Raw genomic sequence first — 15,671 nt, forward strand, 5'->3', positions numbered from 1 at the left:
GCTCAGAATCATATGAAAAGTTCCTCAACACCGCTGTTCAATGCTAACGGAAACCATGAAGTCCAGCCTCACGCCTGTTAGGATGGTTGCCGTCAAACACAGAAAATAAAAGTAAGCGGTGTTGGTGAGGATGCGGAGGAATGGGGGCCCTGGACGTTACTGGTAGGAGTGTAAACGGGGGCGGCCGCCGTGGAAAGCCATATGGTGGTTCCTCAAAAAACCCAACACAGAATTACCGTCTGATCCAAACACTTCCGGGTATTTACCTGAAGCATCGAGAGCAGGGTTGCAAAGACCTCCTCTCGTTAGGGAGACGCAAATCAAAAGCACAAGATACCCCTGAGCAACTGTCCTAGATCAGAGGAGGCTAAAGAGACATGGGTGGCTCAGTAGGTTAAGCCTCTGACTCATGATCTCAGCTCAGGTCTTGATCTCAGGGTTGTGAGTTCAAGCCCCGCGTTAGGCCCCGCTACTTAAAATTAAAAAAAGAGAGAGAGACTAAAGAGACGCGACAGCTGAACGCAGTGTGCGATTCTGGATTGGGTCCTGGAACAGAAAGAGGACACAGTGGAACGACTGGTGCAATCCAAACAAAGTGTGTAGTTTAACATTATTGTCCCAGCGTTAATCTCTGGGTTTCGACCACTGTGCTATGGTTTTGTATGGACTGGTCTGCTCGGGCTGCTGTAACGAAATTCCACAGACCGAGTAGTTTTTCAACGTTTATTTATTTTTGGGACAGAGAGAGACAGAGCATGAACGGGGGAGGGGCAGAGAGAGAGGGAGACACAGAATCGGAAACAGGCTCCAGGCTCTGAGCCATCAGCCCAGAGCCCGACGCGGGGCTCGAACTCACGGACCGCGAGATCGTGACCTGGCTGAAGTCGGACGCCCAACCGACTGCGCCACCCAGGCGCCCCCAGACCGAGTGGTTTTAACAACAGGCATTTTTTTTTTTTCTCACGGTTCTGGAGGCTACAAAGTCCAAGGTCCAGGTGCCACCTGACTCAGTTCCTAGGGAGAGCTCTTTTCCTGGCTAGGAGACGGCCGCCTTCTTGCTGTGTCCTCCCGTGGTAGAGAGAGAGAGAGAGACAGGTAGAAAGAGAGCTCTCTCGTCTCTTCTTTTAAGGGTACTAATCCCATCATGAAGGTCCCACCTCATGACCTCATCTAAACCTGATTGTTTCCCAAAGGTCTATCCCCTGAATCCCATCACGCTGTGGGGTTAGTGCTTCAACAGAGGAATTCTGGAGGGGACACAGTTCAGCCCGGACCATTATACAGGATGTTAATATTAGGGGAACCGAGTGGAGAGTATACAGGAACTCTCTGAACGATCTCTGGAACTTTTCTGTACATCTCAAATTATTCAAAGATTTTTTTTTTTAATTTTTAAATTTTACGTATTTATGTATTTGTTTTTGCCATCAATAAGAAATTTACTTGTCTTAAAAAAAGTCCAAACGCTGGCACTGTCCAGAAAAATGTAACAGGTTTATTTATAATGGTTATAAAGTTGAACTGCTGAAACGTGTTCACCGCAACATTTTGACTCGCATCAATGCTTTGTGTCCCCGCGTTTGTATTAAAAATTCACACACAAATGAAAATGGAAAAACTGCCAATACCTACTTCTGTCCCCCGTTTTTCCATTTGCAATCATATACTTAGGTACCTCTGACCCCATGGGGAAAAAAAAATATCTACCAATAAGAGGAAGAAGAGAATTTTTTTAAATTGAAGAATGAAACGTTTTCCATCAGAGCGGATTCTTAAGCACGTTCTCCATGTATGCCGCGTGCTAGCTGGGCATGATTGTTACACGTTTGGCACGGACAGCTGGCAGGCTGGTGTCTTCCAAGAGGCCCACCGGGTAGGCCTCGCTTGCCTCCCGCAAAGCACCGCCAGCCGCACTCCAGAAGCGCAGATCTGTTTCGAGGTCCTGAGCGATCTCCCCCACCAGACGCTGGAAAGGAAGTTTGCGGATCGGAGGTTCCGCGGACTTCTGATAACCTGTAATTTCGCGGAATGCCACGGTACTGGGCCTGTGACGATGAGGTTTCTCCACCCCTGCAGTAGAGGGCGCATTCTTGCGAGCGGCTTTTGTAGCCGGTTGCTTCCTCGGTGGCTCCGGTCGACTCGCGTGCAGCCTGCTTTGTCCAAGCAACGGTGGGGAGACCTCCCTACTTAATCCCCTTCTCCTTTGGAGCTCAGCGAGCTAGAGGCGGCGCTGGCCTTCGCGATTCTGTGTCTCCCATCCTCTCTGAGCCTCCCTCATTCATGGTGTCTCTCTCTCTCTCTCTCTCTCAAAAATAAATAAACATTAAAAAAAAAAAAGGTTTTTTTCTAAGGTAAAAAACCTCAAGGCCAGGCACCCTGGCTGGCTCAGTCGGTAGAGCATGGGGCCATTGATCTTCAGGTCATGAGTTCAGGCCCCATGTTGGGCCATAGAGCTTACTTAGGAAACAAAACTAGGGGCACCTGGGTGGCCCAGTTGGTAGACATGCGACTCTTGATCTCAGGGTCGTGAGTTCAAGGCCCACGTTGGGCGTGGAGCCTACTTAAAAAAAAAAAAAAAAAAACACACACACAAACTCCAGGTGAGAAGAGTTGAAGGTGAGGGGCCTTCAGATCCCCAACCACAGGATCAGGCTGGGCCCAAAGGAAGCAAGGTAGTGACAGAATGGCAACACTGGGAGAAAACAGGAGGATCGGGGTCCTACGAAGTTTAGAAGCCGGTTCAGTTCACTCTAAGTGATGCTTTTCGTTTTCCTGGAGGAATTCTCCAATACTAAAAGCTCAAGTGTGAGGGACTGTGCTTTGTTCGAAGTGAGTGAAAACTCGGAGCAGTCAGACAGGTGAGGGCGCGGCAGAACAAATCAAGGAAGACAAAAAGGGAAGTTTTTTCCTTAAGGAAAGGAGGTGGTCCCCGGTGATAAGGATCCCCACATGGTCGAGGCAAGCTAGTTTTTAAAAAGCATTTTAACTTCTCTTATGCAGTATAATTACACTTCCAAATGTCACCAATTATTACAGCTATTAAACATTTTACATTTTACTACTTTATGACAGTTGACAATGTGCAAACACACACACGCACAGAGTAAGACTCCAAAATTTCCACATGGCTCTTTATGCTAACACTAAAACCCTGTATTTGCTGCTCACATTCTACAAGAAAATAAAGGTAATAGAGAAACTATGTCAATAAGCATTTCAGAACGAGAGAATAAAACACTAAAGGGCCCGTGCTTATCTGGTGCTAATGACCTAACGATTGGCAGTCTTAAAGATGAAGCAAAATGCACAATTGGAACCAGATGCTCCAACGGTTTAGGGCGAGTATCTAAGGACGAGTATTTCGGAAAATGTGTGGAAAGGTAACGACACATTTCCTACAGGGAGCCCCCCGCGTAAGTGTCTTCACAACGCATTTTACTTGGTTTCTCAAAATGAAACTGCTATCTGTTGTCAACAATATATTTCTTGAAAGTCCCCCAGGAGAGGCAGTTCAGCCTAGTTCTGCAGTCCGATTTCTGGCTTTATCACTTGATGGCTATGGGATCTCGGGAAACTTATAACTCCCAGAGCCTGAGATACTCATTTGTAAAAAACCAAATCAAAAACCAAATCAAATCAGATCAGATCAAAATCAAACACCAAACAGAACAGGGCTAGTGGAAGCGAGAGGAAGTGGAGGCTGTGGTCCCAGAACAGAGCTCTGGATCTCTAGAATCTTGGCTTTCAGAGGTGGCGGGACAGGCCCGCCGGGCTGCGGTCATGGCGGTTCGTGGCTAGCGTGAAGGTAAAGGTCACCGTTTGGAGGCGAAGTCAAGGAACTGTGCGGAGGTTACAGCCGACCACCCGCATGGTGTCTAAGCGCCTCTCAGGGTGAGGACAGGAAATGAGGTGGGGAGGGACGCCTCAGATGCAAAGAGCCTGCTGGGTGCAGGAGGCTAACTGGGAAGATGGAAACGCGGCCCCGCCCGGGGCTGTCCCCGGACCGCCAGCCCCCCCCTCCCCCCCCCCCCCCCCCCCCCCGCCTTCTCCCACTTCTTGCTAACTCCCGTCCACCCCTACTCCAACCTACTTCTTCCAAATAAGGAAGCTGGGGAAAAACAGGCAGAGAAAAATGCCCTATTATTTCCCGACAGCACCTCACACACACGTCTGGGACGACTGAACCCACGGCAGACGACGCCACGAGGTTCAAGTGCCCTTCCTGCCCCGACAGCGCGTCATACCGGGGAACAGATAAAACCACGTACACAACACTACGTACTGACACCACCGAAAGGGCGGGGCATTAAGTGTCTAACTATACAACACTCCTCTACGGATAGCGACTGTGAAATACCCGATGGCCGACAGGCCCCTTTGTCTCAGTATCGTTTCTGCCTCTACGTCTCCCTCCCATACTCTTGTCAGCTGCGTGAAGGGATGGCAGTTATTAGCTGAGACCCCATTTCCATTTGGAGCCGAGCTGCCCTGCCCCCGCCCACTCTAATCTGGCTGTTCCTTCGTAAGTACAAAGTCTGAGAAGGAAGAACTCACCCAGAGCTTTAATATTTGAAGTACAGGAAGCAAGGCTGTGCTGTTTCTGGAGTCTGTGACTGGGCAAGTTTCTCTGAACATCAAGTAAAGGAAGCTCTACGTACATTCTGGCTTTTTATGGATTTTCTTCCGACAGCAGAGAGATTCAAACCAGAGCTGACACCTGCCAGTCTAAGAATAGAAGAGAGTCACTTCAACTTCAAAGAGTCTGACTTGCTATGGCTTTAAATATAATTCATGCCACTTTCTTCTGTGACACATCATAGTATCTTTTTCAAAAATCTTTAAGCATTTTATTAGCTTTGAAGAAGGTATAAGAACAGCTACTTTAGAAACTGGAGACTCTCAAGCACTGATGTATTCAGAGAGTTTCTACACAGCTGAAGAAGTTTATATCAAATGGACCAAAAATAGTACTGAGGACCTATATACAGAAAGATTTGGTGAAAAAAAACCCCATCTCTAGAAAGCAGGTCAGATGGACTCAAAGACCTCACTGAAGGTAGGAGAAATCAATGGAAAGCAATGGAAAGCCTTCTGCGGGGGCAAAAAGGTAGACAGCAGTCCATGCAGTCAAGAAAAAGTTCTTTTTCCTCGTGATCTCCAGTGTGGGTTGAGAGAAAGGTCCTGATCATTTGAACTGGTTATCAATCAAGGTCCCCTTCATTTTCGCTTTCTTGGCTTCCAGTTCAGCCTGGAGAGGAAGAAAAGCATACGCCCTGATACGTGACGTGAAATTCGTACTTTCCTTCCTTACTCTAACTGCCCAAACTCTATCCTGTCGTGTTCACTCAGTAGAGCGACCAGAAGGGCGGTGTCCAGCAGCTGCTTTCCAACGTTTCTGATGTTACGGTTCACAGAGGAAATGATGACGTCTGCGTGGCAAAATGGAGGCAGCGTGCAAGGCTGTGGTCAAAGGTGATCAGTGCAGGGCTCCTGCAGCCCCAGGTTCCTCCAAGGGCCGAGGGAAGCAATCTATCGTGGCATACCGGTATCCTATTCCCGGCAGAACAGGAAGAAATGCTCTTCTAGAACAGTGTTACTGCAGGTTGTGCTGCCCACGAACTGTTTGTTATTGGTTCGTGCAAGATACGTATAAGAATCGAGAGCAAGCATTCTGCAACTTGCGTAGCCATTGGACGGGGATAACAAAATCAAGGAATTTGATAGGAGTAACTGAGGCAAATTCATTTTTATTGCATTTGATAAATTATAAACTTGCTCTTGACAAGCCGGAAATTTAAAAAAGAAAGCACTGTAAAAAAAAAAAAAAAAAAAGGGGGGGGGGGCGCCTGGGTGGCTCAGTCGGTTAAGCGTCCGACTTCGGCTCAGCTCATGATATTACGGTCTGTGGGTTCGAGCCCAGCGTCGGGCTCCATGCTGACAGCTCGAGCCTGGAGCCTGCTTCGGCTTCTGTGTCTCCCTCTCTCTCTGCCCCTCCCCCGTTCATGCTCTGTCTCTGTCTCAAAAATAAGTAAACATTAGGAAAAAAAAAAAAAAAAAGCAAGCACTGGCCCTTCACCTCAGAACATTCGGTAAGCACTGCTTTGGACACTATGGCAAGGTCATGCAGCTCCCGAGACCCCGCCCCCTCCCCCCACCTCTGTCGCCAAAAAATCCTCTACGGTCATTCGAACAGACTGGTACACCCTCTGAGGAGGCACAGTGGTGTCGGATTTTAAGGCAATAGCATAAGCACGTTACTATCAAGAAGACACAAACGCGGGCACCATCAGATATAAACGTGCGTGCTCCGCGATGAGCCCGTGGATAACACAGAAACCGGAGTGTGCTCTCAGAAGTGCCGAAGCCCCGGTCCCGGTACTGTCGCTGTAGCAACGCCGCCCGCCGTCGCATCCTGGGAGAGCGTCCAGGAGCCCCGATCCGTTAACTCCTGACCTTGGACCACAGGCAGCAGAGTGAAGTATCGTTCTGGTTGGGGCCAACTCACCAGGACTCTAACCGGGGGGCCTGGACGCTGTGGTCACCAGAGCAGGGTTCACGCTGGCAGCCCACCACGCCGGTAGCCCCTGACAGACTTGCAAAAGGATCTCCCTGAGCGTCCGACGGTCTTCCAGACCAAGAAACCCTTGCCAGCCTGGGCCACTCACCAGCTCCTGCAGCCGCCTTTTGCTCATGCCTTTGCGCTCCAGCTGCTTTTCAATGACCTTGGCATTCTGCGCGTACGAGTCAGCGACTTCTCTCTGCGGGTGAAGCAGCGGCACCTTTAAACCAGCGGTCTTGCCCACGAGCAACAGAGCCCTTAAGTCGCCCTTGAGCAGCAGACTCCTCCGGTTCCAAAAGTACCGAAACGGACTCTGTCCCCTTTCAAAGGCTTCGGGTTTTCAGTAAATCCCGAAGAGCTCAGATCGCAGATCGCAGCGAAAGCGGCTGAAAACTAGCAGATCACACCTCTCCGCAAACCTCGTTATACTCAAGTACCGTAAAGGTAAGTGCCGCTACCGCTAAGGAGAGCCACACAAACCACTCGAGCCAGAATGGAAGGGACCTGAAATTGTTGAGTCTAATAGTTTTGAAACCGAAGAGGGATGAGGGGGTTGCCCCCTTGAAAGCGGCTCAAAACACAGTAGGACACCAAGCACTGAGCTAGTCCAACTCCCTGGCTCTCACCGTGCGGATGTCCTTGAGACCCAGGGAGACAGGGACTAGCCCCGCGTTCTCTAGTCCCTTACCAGCAGAGTAAGTTTCTAATTATGCTGCTACTCGAATGGGCTGGTTCTAGAGTCCCCCTTCCTTCCGGGCCCACCCCCAGTCCATCCAGATCCCTTGAGAACAGAAGCACTCACAGCCTCGATCTCCTCTTCCTCTTCGTCAATCGTAGACACCGTGACAGAGCTGAACTTGCCCATGTCTTTCGTCCGTTTGGTCATCATCACCTGGAGTCACAGGAGGAGGACTCGGTCTCATTCACTGCAGTTGGCTCTGTGAGCCACGTGCGCGCGCGCATGTGTCCCTGCGGGCACACATGCCTGACCGCAGGGGGTGGGGGCTGGGGCAGGGGACACTCCCCTCTTTGGGACAGGCTGGCCTATCTACAAATGCTAATGGTTTTTATTTGGATTATGTTTTTCTAACATCTGCCGTCAAGGCTTTAAAAAGTATATTTAAAACTCAGCCCGATTCATTATTTCTTTACTTATTTCATTATTGATGTAAATTCAAGTTAGTTGACATACAGCATAGTATTGGTTTTAGGAATAGAATTTAGTGATTCATCACTTACATGTAACACCCAGTGCTCATCCCAACAAGTGTTCTCCTTAAAGCCCCTCACCCATTGAGCCCACCCCCCCCCCCCACCCAACACCCCTCCAGCAACCCTCAGTTTGTTCTCTGTATTTAAGAATCTCTTATGGTTTGCCTCCCTCTCTGTTTTTTATCTTAGTTTTCCATCCCCTCCTCTATGTTCATCTGTTTTCTGAAATTCCACGAGTGAAATCCTATTATTTCCTTTCTCTGACTTATTCCCCGCAGCATAATACACTGTCCACACTGAAAAAGGAAGACATTTCAAAGGAAATAAATGGTCATTAAAACCATACAACTTCTCACTTTACTCAGAGGACAGCTCTAGGAAAGACAAAAAGAACACAGAATGGATGTGTCACATGTAACATCTGCTTATACATGAAAATGGCATTCTCTTAATAAGGAATGCGTCCATAAAGGGCGATTTCTCAACGTTTTTTTTTTTTGGGGACAGAGAGAGACAGAGCATGAACGGGGGAGGGGCAGAGAGAGAGGGAGACACAGAATCGGAAACAGGCTCCAGGCTCCGAGCCATCAGCCCAGAGCCTGACGCGGGGCTCGAACTCACGGACCGCAAGATCGTGACCTGGCTGAAGTCGGACGCTTAACCGACTGAGCCACCCAGGCGCCCCAAAGGGCGATTTCTCATTATAATCTTATTGAAAAATGTAGGGCGATCTGTAGCTATATTAACCCATGTGTCAATAGTTACCTTCTTAGGAGGCTCCTGTTTCTGGGTATAGATATTTGTTTTGCCAAAACCCTGGCCAAACTTGACCACTGCTCCATCCACGATGAAGGTCACAGGAGCGTTCTTCGGCTGGGACTGATAGAAGAGTGGCAGTCCACACCTGCAAACAGCAGAATGAATCTCTGGGGAGCTCAGAATACAAATCCCCCAAGACACGGCTTCACGAAGTGTGCTCAGATCCCGAAACTACTTCCTAAGAATCACTGAGGGATCACTTTTACAAGGCAAGCATTTGTTAAAACTGCTGCTCAGATTCCCAGGTCCCTCCCCCAGAAGATCCTGATTCAGCAAATCGGGGAGCTGAGGCCCGGGCATCTGTCATTTCCCTCAGGATCCCAAGTGATTCTTCTCATTCGACAAGTTTGGGAAATGCTGGCTCCTGCTACTGACGGCTTTCCGGTTACAGCTGCTGCCGTTCTGGGGCGCCTGGCCGGCTCAGTCGGTAGAGCATGCAACTCTGGATCTCGGGGTTGAGAGTTCGAGCCCCATGTTGGGTGTAGAGATTACTTAAAAAATAAACAAAATTTTTAAAGTAATAGAAGTTTCTAAAAACATACTATATATATATATATATATATATATATATATATATATATATAGTTGCTGCCATTCTTCCAAGAGTCTGGGTAACTGGTCTAAGGTTTTTTTAATTTTTTTTTTGACGTTTATTTATTTTTTTGAGACAGAGAGACAGAGCATGAACAGGAGAGGGGCAGAGAGAGAGGGAGACACAGAATCCGAAGCAGGCTCCAGGCTCTGAGCCATCATCAGCCCAGAGCCCGACGCGGGGCTCGAACTCATGGACCGCGAGATCGTGACCTGAGCTGACACATATAGACCACATCTTCTTTATCCCTTCATCCATCGATGGACACTTGGGCTCTTTTCATACCTTGGCTATTGTCCATAGAGCTACTATAAACATTGGGGTGCATGCGTCCCTTTGAAACAGCACACCTGTATCTCGTGGATAAATACCTAGTAGTGCGATTGCTGGGTCCTAGAGTAGTTCTATTTTTAAGTTTTTGAGGAACCTCCATACTGTTTTCCAGAATGGCTGCACCAGCTTGCATTCCCACCAAGAATGCAAAAGAGATGCTCTTTCTCCACATCCTCGCCAACATCTGTTGTTGCCTGAGTCGTTAATGTTAGCCATTGTGACAGGGGTGAGGTGGTATCTCAGTGTGGTTTTGATTTGTATTTCCCTGATGATGAGTGATGTGGATAAGTGATGTGATGAGTTTTTTCATATGTCGGTTGGCCATCTGGATGTCTTCTTTGGAGAAGGGTCTATTTATGTCTTTTGCCCATTTTTCACTGGATTATTTGTTTTTTGGGTGTTGAGCTGGATAAGTTCTTTATAGATTTTGGATACTAACCCTTTATCCGATATGTCGTTCGCAAAGATCTTCTCCCATTCCGTCGGTTGCCTTTTAGTTTTGCTGATTGTTTCCCTCACTGTGCAGAAGCTTTTTATCTTCATGAGGTCCCAATAGTTCACGTTTGCTTTTGTTTCCCTTGCCTCCAGAGACATGTTGAGCAAGAAGTTGCTACAGCCGAGGTCAAAGAGGGTTTTGTCTGCTTTCTCCTCAAGGATTTTGATGGCTTCCTGTCTTATATTTAGGTCTTTCATCTATTTTGAATTTATTTTTGTGTGTGGTATAAAAAAGTGGTCCAGGCTGATTCTTCGGCATGTCGCTCTCCAGTTTTCCCAGCACCACTTGCTGAAGAGACTGTCTTTATTCCGTTGGATATTCTTTCCTGCTTTCTCAAAGATTAGTTGGCCATACGTTTGTGGGTCCATTTCTGGGTTCTCTATTCTGTTCCATCGATCTGAGGGTCTGTTCTTGTGCCAGTACCATACTGTCTTGACGATTACAGCTTTGTAATACGGCTTGAAGTCCGAGATTGTGATGCCTCCCACTTTGGTTTTCTTTTTCAAGATTGCTTTGGCTATTCTGGGTCTTTCCTGGTTCCATACAAATTTTAGGATTCTTTGTTCTAGCTATGTGAAGAATGCTGGTGTTATTTTGATAGGGATTGGGGTCGGTCATTTCTATTAGACTTGTTTTCAGGTACATGAAGTTGACCCATGAGACATGTTAAAACGAATTTAACGAATCCAGTGTGGCTGTGAACTAAAATGCCTTCTTGGCCATTTCCCTGCCTGAATTCTCCTAGTCTTCCAAGAGCCAAGATGTAACTGTACTTACATCAGGAAGATTAAACTTACTGTAGTTTAGCAGTCTCACATCTCCATTTAAAAATTGATACTATGTTTTGGGGCACCTGGGTGGCGCAGTCAGTTGGGCGTCCAACTTCAGCCAGGTCACGATCTCGCGGTCCGTGAGTTCGAGCCCCGCGTCGGGCTCTGGGCTGATGGCTCGGAGCCTGGAGCCTGTTTCCGATTCTGTGTCTCCCTCTCTCTCTGCCCCTCCCCCGTTCGTGCTCTGTCTCTCTCTGTCCCAAAAATAAATAAACGTTGAAAAAAAATATATAAAAATTGATACTATGTTTTAAAATAGAAAAACATTTTTGTGGCCAGCTGGTCAGGGATGTGACTTTGACTAGTCTGTTTGGGGAGCATATTGGTGGTTGTGCAGTGGAAGTTCAAAGGCAATGGAGATTATAAGGATAAAGATACAACAGAGAATTGTATCCAATAATTCTTTTCTGAACACATTACTGCCTCTACTTTCTTATGCTTGGAGAAACCCACACTGTTAAATACTTACTTGGCACACTTCTTCCGGTATTGTCGTTCAATGCCTTCAGGCCTGCGCAGAAAATGGAATTTAAAAAAAAAAAAAAAAAAGATATGAACAAATCTCATAACCTACCCACCTCACTACCTCATTTCTTCAAATGGTAATAGGGCCTTTCAAAAATTTTCATTTCCTAGATTGACTGGTTAGTTAAACCTGTATTCATTTTAATCTTTTTTTTTTTTTTTTTGAGTGAGAGAACACGTGCGTGCCAGAAAGTGCATAGAGGAGGGGGCAGAGGGAGAGAATCTTAAGCAGGCTCCATGACCAGCGTGGAGAAAGGGAGGGGGGGGGCCTCAATCTCACCACCATGAGATCATGACCTGAGCCAAGACGAAGAGGAGGACGCCTAACCGACTGAGCCACCCAGGCGCTCCATATTTTTTAATTTTTAAAAAAATGTTTATTTATTTTTATTTTGAGAGAGAGTGAGTGCAAGAGAGAGCATGAGTGGGGGAGGGGCAGAGAGAGAGAGAGAGAGAGAGAGAGAGAGAGAGAGACAGAATGCCAAGCAGGCTCCGCACTGTCAGCACGGAGCCTGACTCGGGGGGCTCGATCTTGCGAACCGTGAGATCATGACCTGCGCTGAGACCAAGAGTCAGACACTTAACCGACTGAGCCGCTCAGACGCCCCTCAAGTATACATGTATTAAGTCATTTAATCCTTACGGTGGCTCTGTGAGGTAGGTCATATTATTGTTCCCATTTTATAGATGAAGGCTCCTAAGTACAAACCAATCACATGATTTGCCCAAGGTCACAGGAAGCAGAATAGGTTGAATTCAAAAACAAAAAAAAATAGGTTGACTTCAGGCTCAGGCCCGTCCAGCTCAAGAGCCCACAACACTGCCTTAGGTAAGCGGCTTTTCCACCCACCCAGGTGCTTAACAGAAACCTAGGATTCATCCTTGTTTCTTCTCTTTCCCTCACTTCCCACATCTACTCCATCAGTAGATTTTGGATTCCTCCCAAAAAAAGTTCTTGAACCGATCTGCTTTGCTCCACCTTCCTGCCACCGTCTTAGCCCAGGCCACCAGCGTCTCTTCCCTGGATGGCTTGTCACAGCTTCCAGACTGGTCTCCTCACGGCCCCTCCCCTTGTCGGTTTCAAATTTTTAATAGGCAGTATGTATGCGTGGTCCATATCGGTACAAATATAGGGGTACCCTAGAGGGGTCCAAAGAAAAGTAAACATCATCCCCCCCACCCTTCACCCACCCCGTTCTCTTCCCCGGAGGCAAATACTGTTCTGGTTTCTTCTGTTCCTCTCAGAGACAGCTGACGATGCAAGCAAAGAATCCTTATTGGTATATAAAGAAAACAGATTTTTTTTCCTTTTTAGACAAAGAGAGCACACTTCTTTGTTCACTTAAAAATGTATCCTGGTTGGAAAATATATATTTGCGACCCTTCCCTATCAATCGACAAAGAGCTGCGTCATTCTTCCTAAGGGCTGCGTTGTATTCCTGTGTATGGATGTGCCGAGGTCTTTTACCTGTTGGATAAATTCCTAGAAGTGTATCCACTTTAAATTCTGATAAATACTGCCAAACTACTCTCTAGAGAAGCTGAACCAACTTACATCCCCACTACCAGTGTGAGAGTTCCTGTTTCTCTACAGTCTCACCAACAAGGTATGTTATTAAAATGCAAGGCTGCTGGGGACCCTGGGTGGCTCGGTCTGTTGAGCGTCCGACTTCGGCTCGGGTCATGATCTCACAGTTCGTGAGTTCAAGCCCCGCGTCAGGCTCTGTGCTGACAGCTCAGAGCCTGGAACCTACTTTGGATTCTGTGTCTCCCTCTCTCTGTGCCCCTCCCCCGCTTGCTCTCTCAAAAATAAAAAAATTTCATTTTTTAATAAAATGCACAGCTGCCAATCTGGCTCGTGCAAACCGTGATCTCAACATTTGCATTTCTTTTTTTTAAGGAGTGAAGTCAGGCATCTTTTCACATATTTAATGGGCATTTGTGTTTTCTTTTTTTGTGTGAGTGGTCACTTCACATCTTTTGTTTATTGAGACTTGCCAATGTGAACGGGCCTTGCAAATATTTTTTCCCCAGTTTGACATTTGTCTTTGACTTCCTCCTAACCCGTGTGGAAATTTTAGATTTTTGTGCAGTCACATCGATAGTATGTGTGCACGTGTGTGTGTGGGGGGGGGGGGTGGTATTTAGTTAGGCCTTCCCCATCCTAAGTTCATACCTAACATACAAACTCCAACTGCTTATTCTAGAACCTGCTTCCACTACAAATCATTCTTGAAACAGAAGCAGGAGTGGCTTCCTAACACACCTAGAAGAAAATCAAACTCCCTACCACGGCCTACCGGCCCCAACTGAGCACCCGCTTGGGCCCCTGCCTCATCCCACAGATGCCCTCCCTCCCTCCTATTCTTGGAACAAACCAGCGCTTTCCCACCTCTGACCTTTCACACACACACCCTTCTCTCTCTCCTTGGAATGCTCCTCTCCCTGCTTTCTGATTCTCATTTTTGGGGGTCACAGATCAAATATCACCTAGTCACAGAGACCCTCCCTGACTACCTTTTCAGAGAAGTTTTCGTGAGATACCCTGTATAAGCCCTTGGTTTCATTCACAGAACTTTCCATAATCATAATTACTTTATTTTTCTGTCAGCCCACTAGACTGTAAGGTCCATGGGCTCCGAAAGCAGCGGGGACCATGCCTATCTGACCACTCTATGCCCAGAGCTGAGCAAAGCACTGGAAACAAAGTAGGCATGCAATAAATATTGGTTGAAACTATCCTTTTAAGAATTCGGTTTTAGTGAGAAAAATTATAATCATGGCGGGAAGTTCTTAAATGGAAAAACGTATGCCTTGTAATGGGAACACAGAGGTGGGCACAACAAGTCTGTCTGAGGCAGTCATGGAAGGCTTCGTGAGGAGGTGATTTCAAGCCAACACTCCTGATAGAAAGTAGTATTTCAAGCAGTGGGAATACTATGCGCAAAGCCAAACCGTATAGCATACTCAGGGAAATAGTCTAACGTTATTAGGACTTTAAAAAACCAAGGGAGTGGGGTGCCTGGGTGGCTCGGTTGGTTGGGCGTTCGACTTCAGCTCAGGTCATGATCTCGTGGTTTGGGAGTTCGAGCCCCCATGTCGGGCTCTGTGCTGACAGCTCAGAATCAGGCCAGAGCCTGATTCAGATTCTGTATCTCCCTTTCTCTCACTGCCCCTCTGTCCCTCCCTCTCTCTCTCAAAAATAATTTTTTTTTTAAATCTTAAAAAAAAAAAATCAAGGGAGTACTACTGATCTGACAGGCATAAAAAGACTTGTAAGATTACATTATGAATGACTGTATGGCAACAAATTAGATAACCTAGGTGAAATGGACAAACTCCTAAAACAACAGAATAATACAAACTATCAAAACTCACTAGAAAAGAAACAAAACCTGAATGGACTATCACACGTAAAGACATTTAATTAGTAATCAAAAACCTGCACAAAGAAAAGCCCAGGACCAGTGGCTTCACCGGTAAATTCTACTAAAAGTTCAAAGAAGAATGAATACCAATGCTTCACAAACTTTTCAAAAGAGGAGACACTTCCCAACTCATCCCATGCAGCCGGTATTACTCTGATGCCAAAACCAGGCAAAGGTACAACAACACAACAGAGATCAATCCTGCTTGATACACAGGCAAAAATCCTCAAATAAAAATAAATACTAGCAAACTGAATCCAGCAACATAGAAAAAAGATTATATAACATGACCAAGTGGAATTTATCCCATGAAATCAAGATTGGTGCACCATACAAAAAAAAAAAAAAAAAAAAATTAACCAAAGCAATACACCACAGTAATAGAATAAAAGAGAAAACACACACGATCATCTCAATAGGCCCCAAATGGAAGCTTTTCACAAAACTCAAAACCCTTTTAATATACTAGGAATAGAAGGGAACCTCCTCCACCTGATAAAGGGCATTTGTGAAAAACCCACAATCCCTAAGCTACATATACTAATATCATGCTTGATGGTGAAAGACTGAAAGTTTTCTCCCTGAGATCAGGAACAAGCCAAGGAGACTCACTCTCAACACTTCTATTCAACACTACACAAAGCCTAGCCAGGGCAACTAGATGAAGGAAGGAAGGAAGGAAGGAAGGAAGGAAGGAAGGAAGGAAGGAAGGAAAGAAAAAAAGAGAAAGAGACAGAGAGAGAAAGAGAGAGGGAAAGAAAGAAAGGAAGAAAGAAAGAAAGAAAGAAAGGCATCCAGATTGGAAGGGAAAAAGTAAAACCATCTCTATCTGCAGATGACATGATCTTACATGTAGAAATCCTTCAGAACACACATA

General features: G+C 46.5%; 1 protein-coding gene and 1 pseudogene across 11 annotated transcripts in view; both read right to left on the reverse strand.

Moving 5' to 3' along the window:
* The window catches only part of STEEP1 (STING1 ER exit protein 1), a 56,845-nt gene that overhangs the window by 28,269 nt on the left and 12,905 nt on the right, over nucleotides 1–15,671 (reverse strand). For 8 of the 11 annotated variants that reach the window (XR_007148918.1, XR_007148911.1, XR_007148917.1 and 5 more), the window contains 5 exons: nucleotides 11,311–11,352; nucleotides 8,537–8,675; nucleotides 7,362–7,451; nucleotides 6,666–6,758; nucleotides 4,555–4,725 (listed from right to left, as the gene is read on the reverse strand). Coding sequence is in view for 3 of the 11 variants with exons in the window: in XM_047843678.1 (XP_047699634.1) it covers nucleotides 4,651–4,725; nucleotides 6,666–6,758; nucleotides 7,362–7,451; nucleotides 8,537–8,675; nucleotides 11,311–11,352 (439 nt within the window). In the remaining 8 variants the exon portion in view is untranslated. Of the gene's footprint in view, nucleotides 1–2,964; nucleotides 4,726–4,923; nucleotides 5,249–6,665; nucleotides 6,759–7,361; nucleotides 7,452–8,536; nucleotides 8,676–11,310; nucleotides 11,353–15,671 lie in introns of those variants that run through there. The other 3 variants (XM_047843680.1, XM_047843679.1, XM_047843678.1) reach the window with 2 other exon arrangements.
* Nucleotides 1,476–3,870, reverse strand: LOC125157046 (histone H3.3A-like; annotated as a pseudogene).

Source organism: Prionailurus viverrinus, chromosome X, assembly GCF_022837055.1.
Source record: "Prionailurus viverrinus isolate Anna chromosome X, UM_Priviv_1.0, whole genome shotgun sequence".
In the NCBI taxonomy this organism is placed as follows: Eukaryota; Metazoa; Chordata; class Mammalia; order Carnivora; family Felidae; genus Prionailurus; species Prionailurus viverrinus.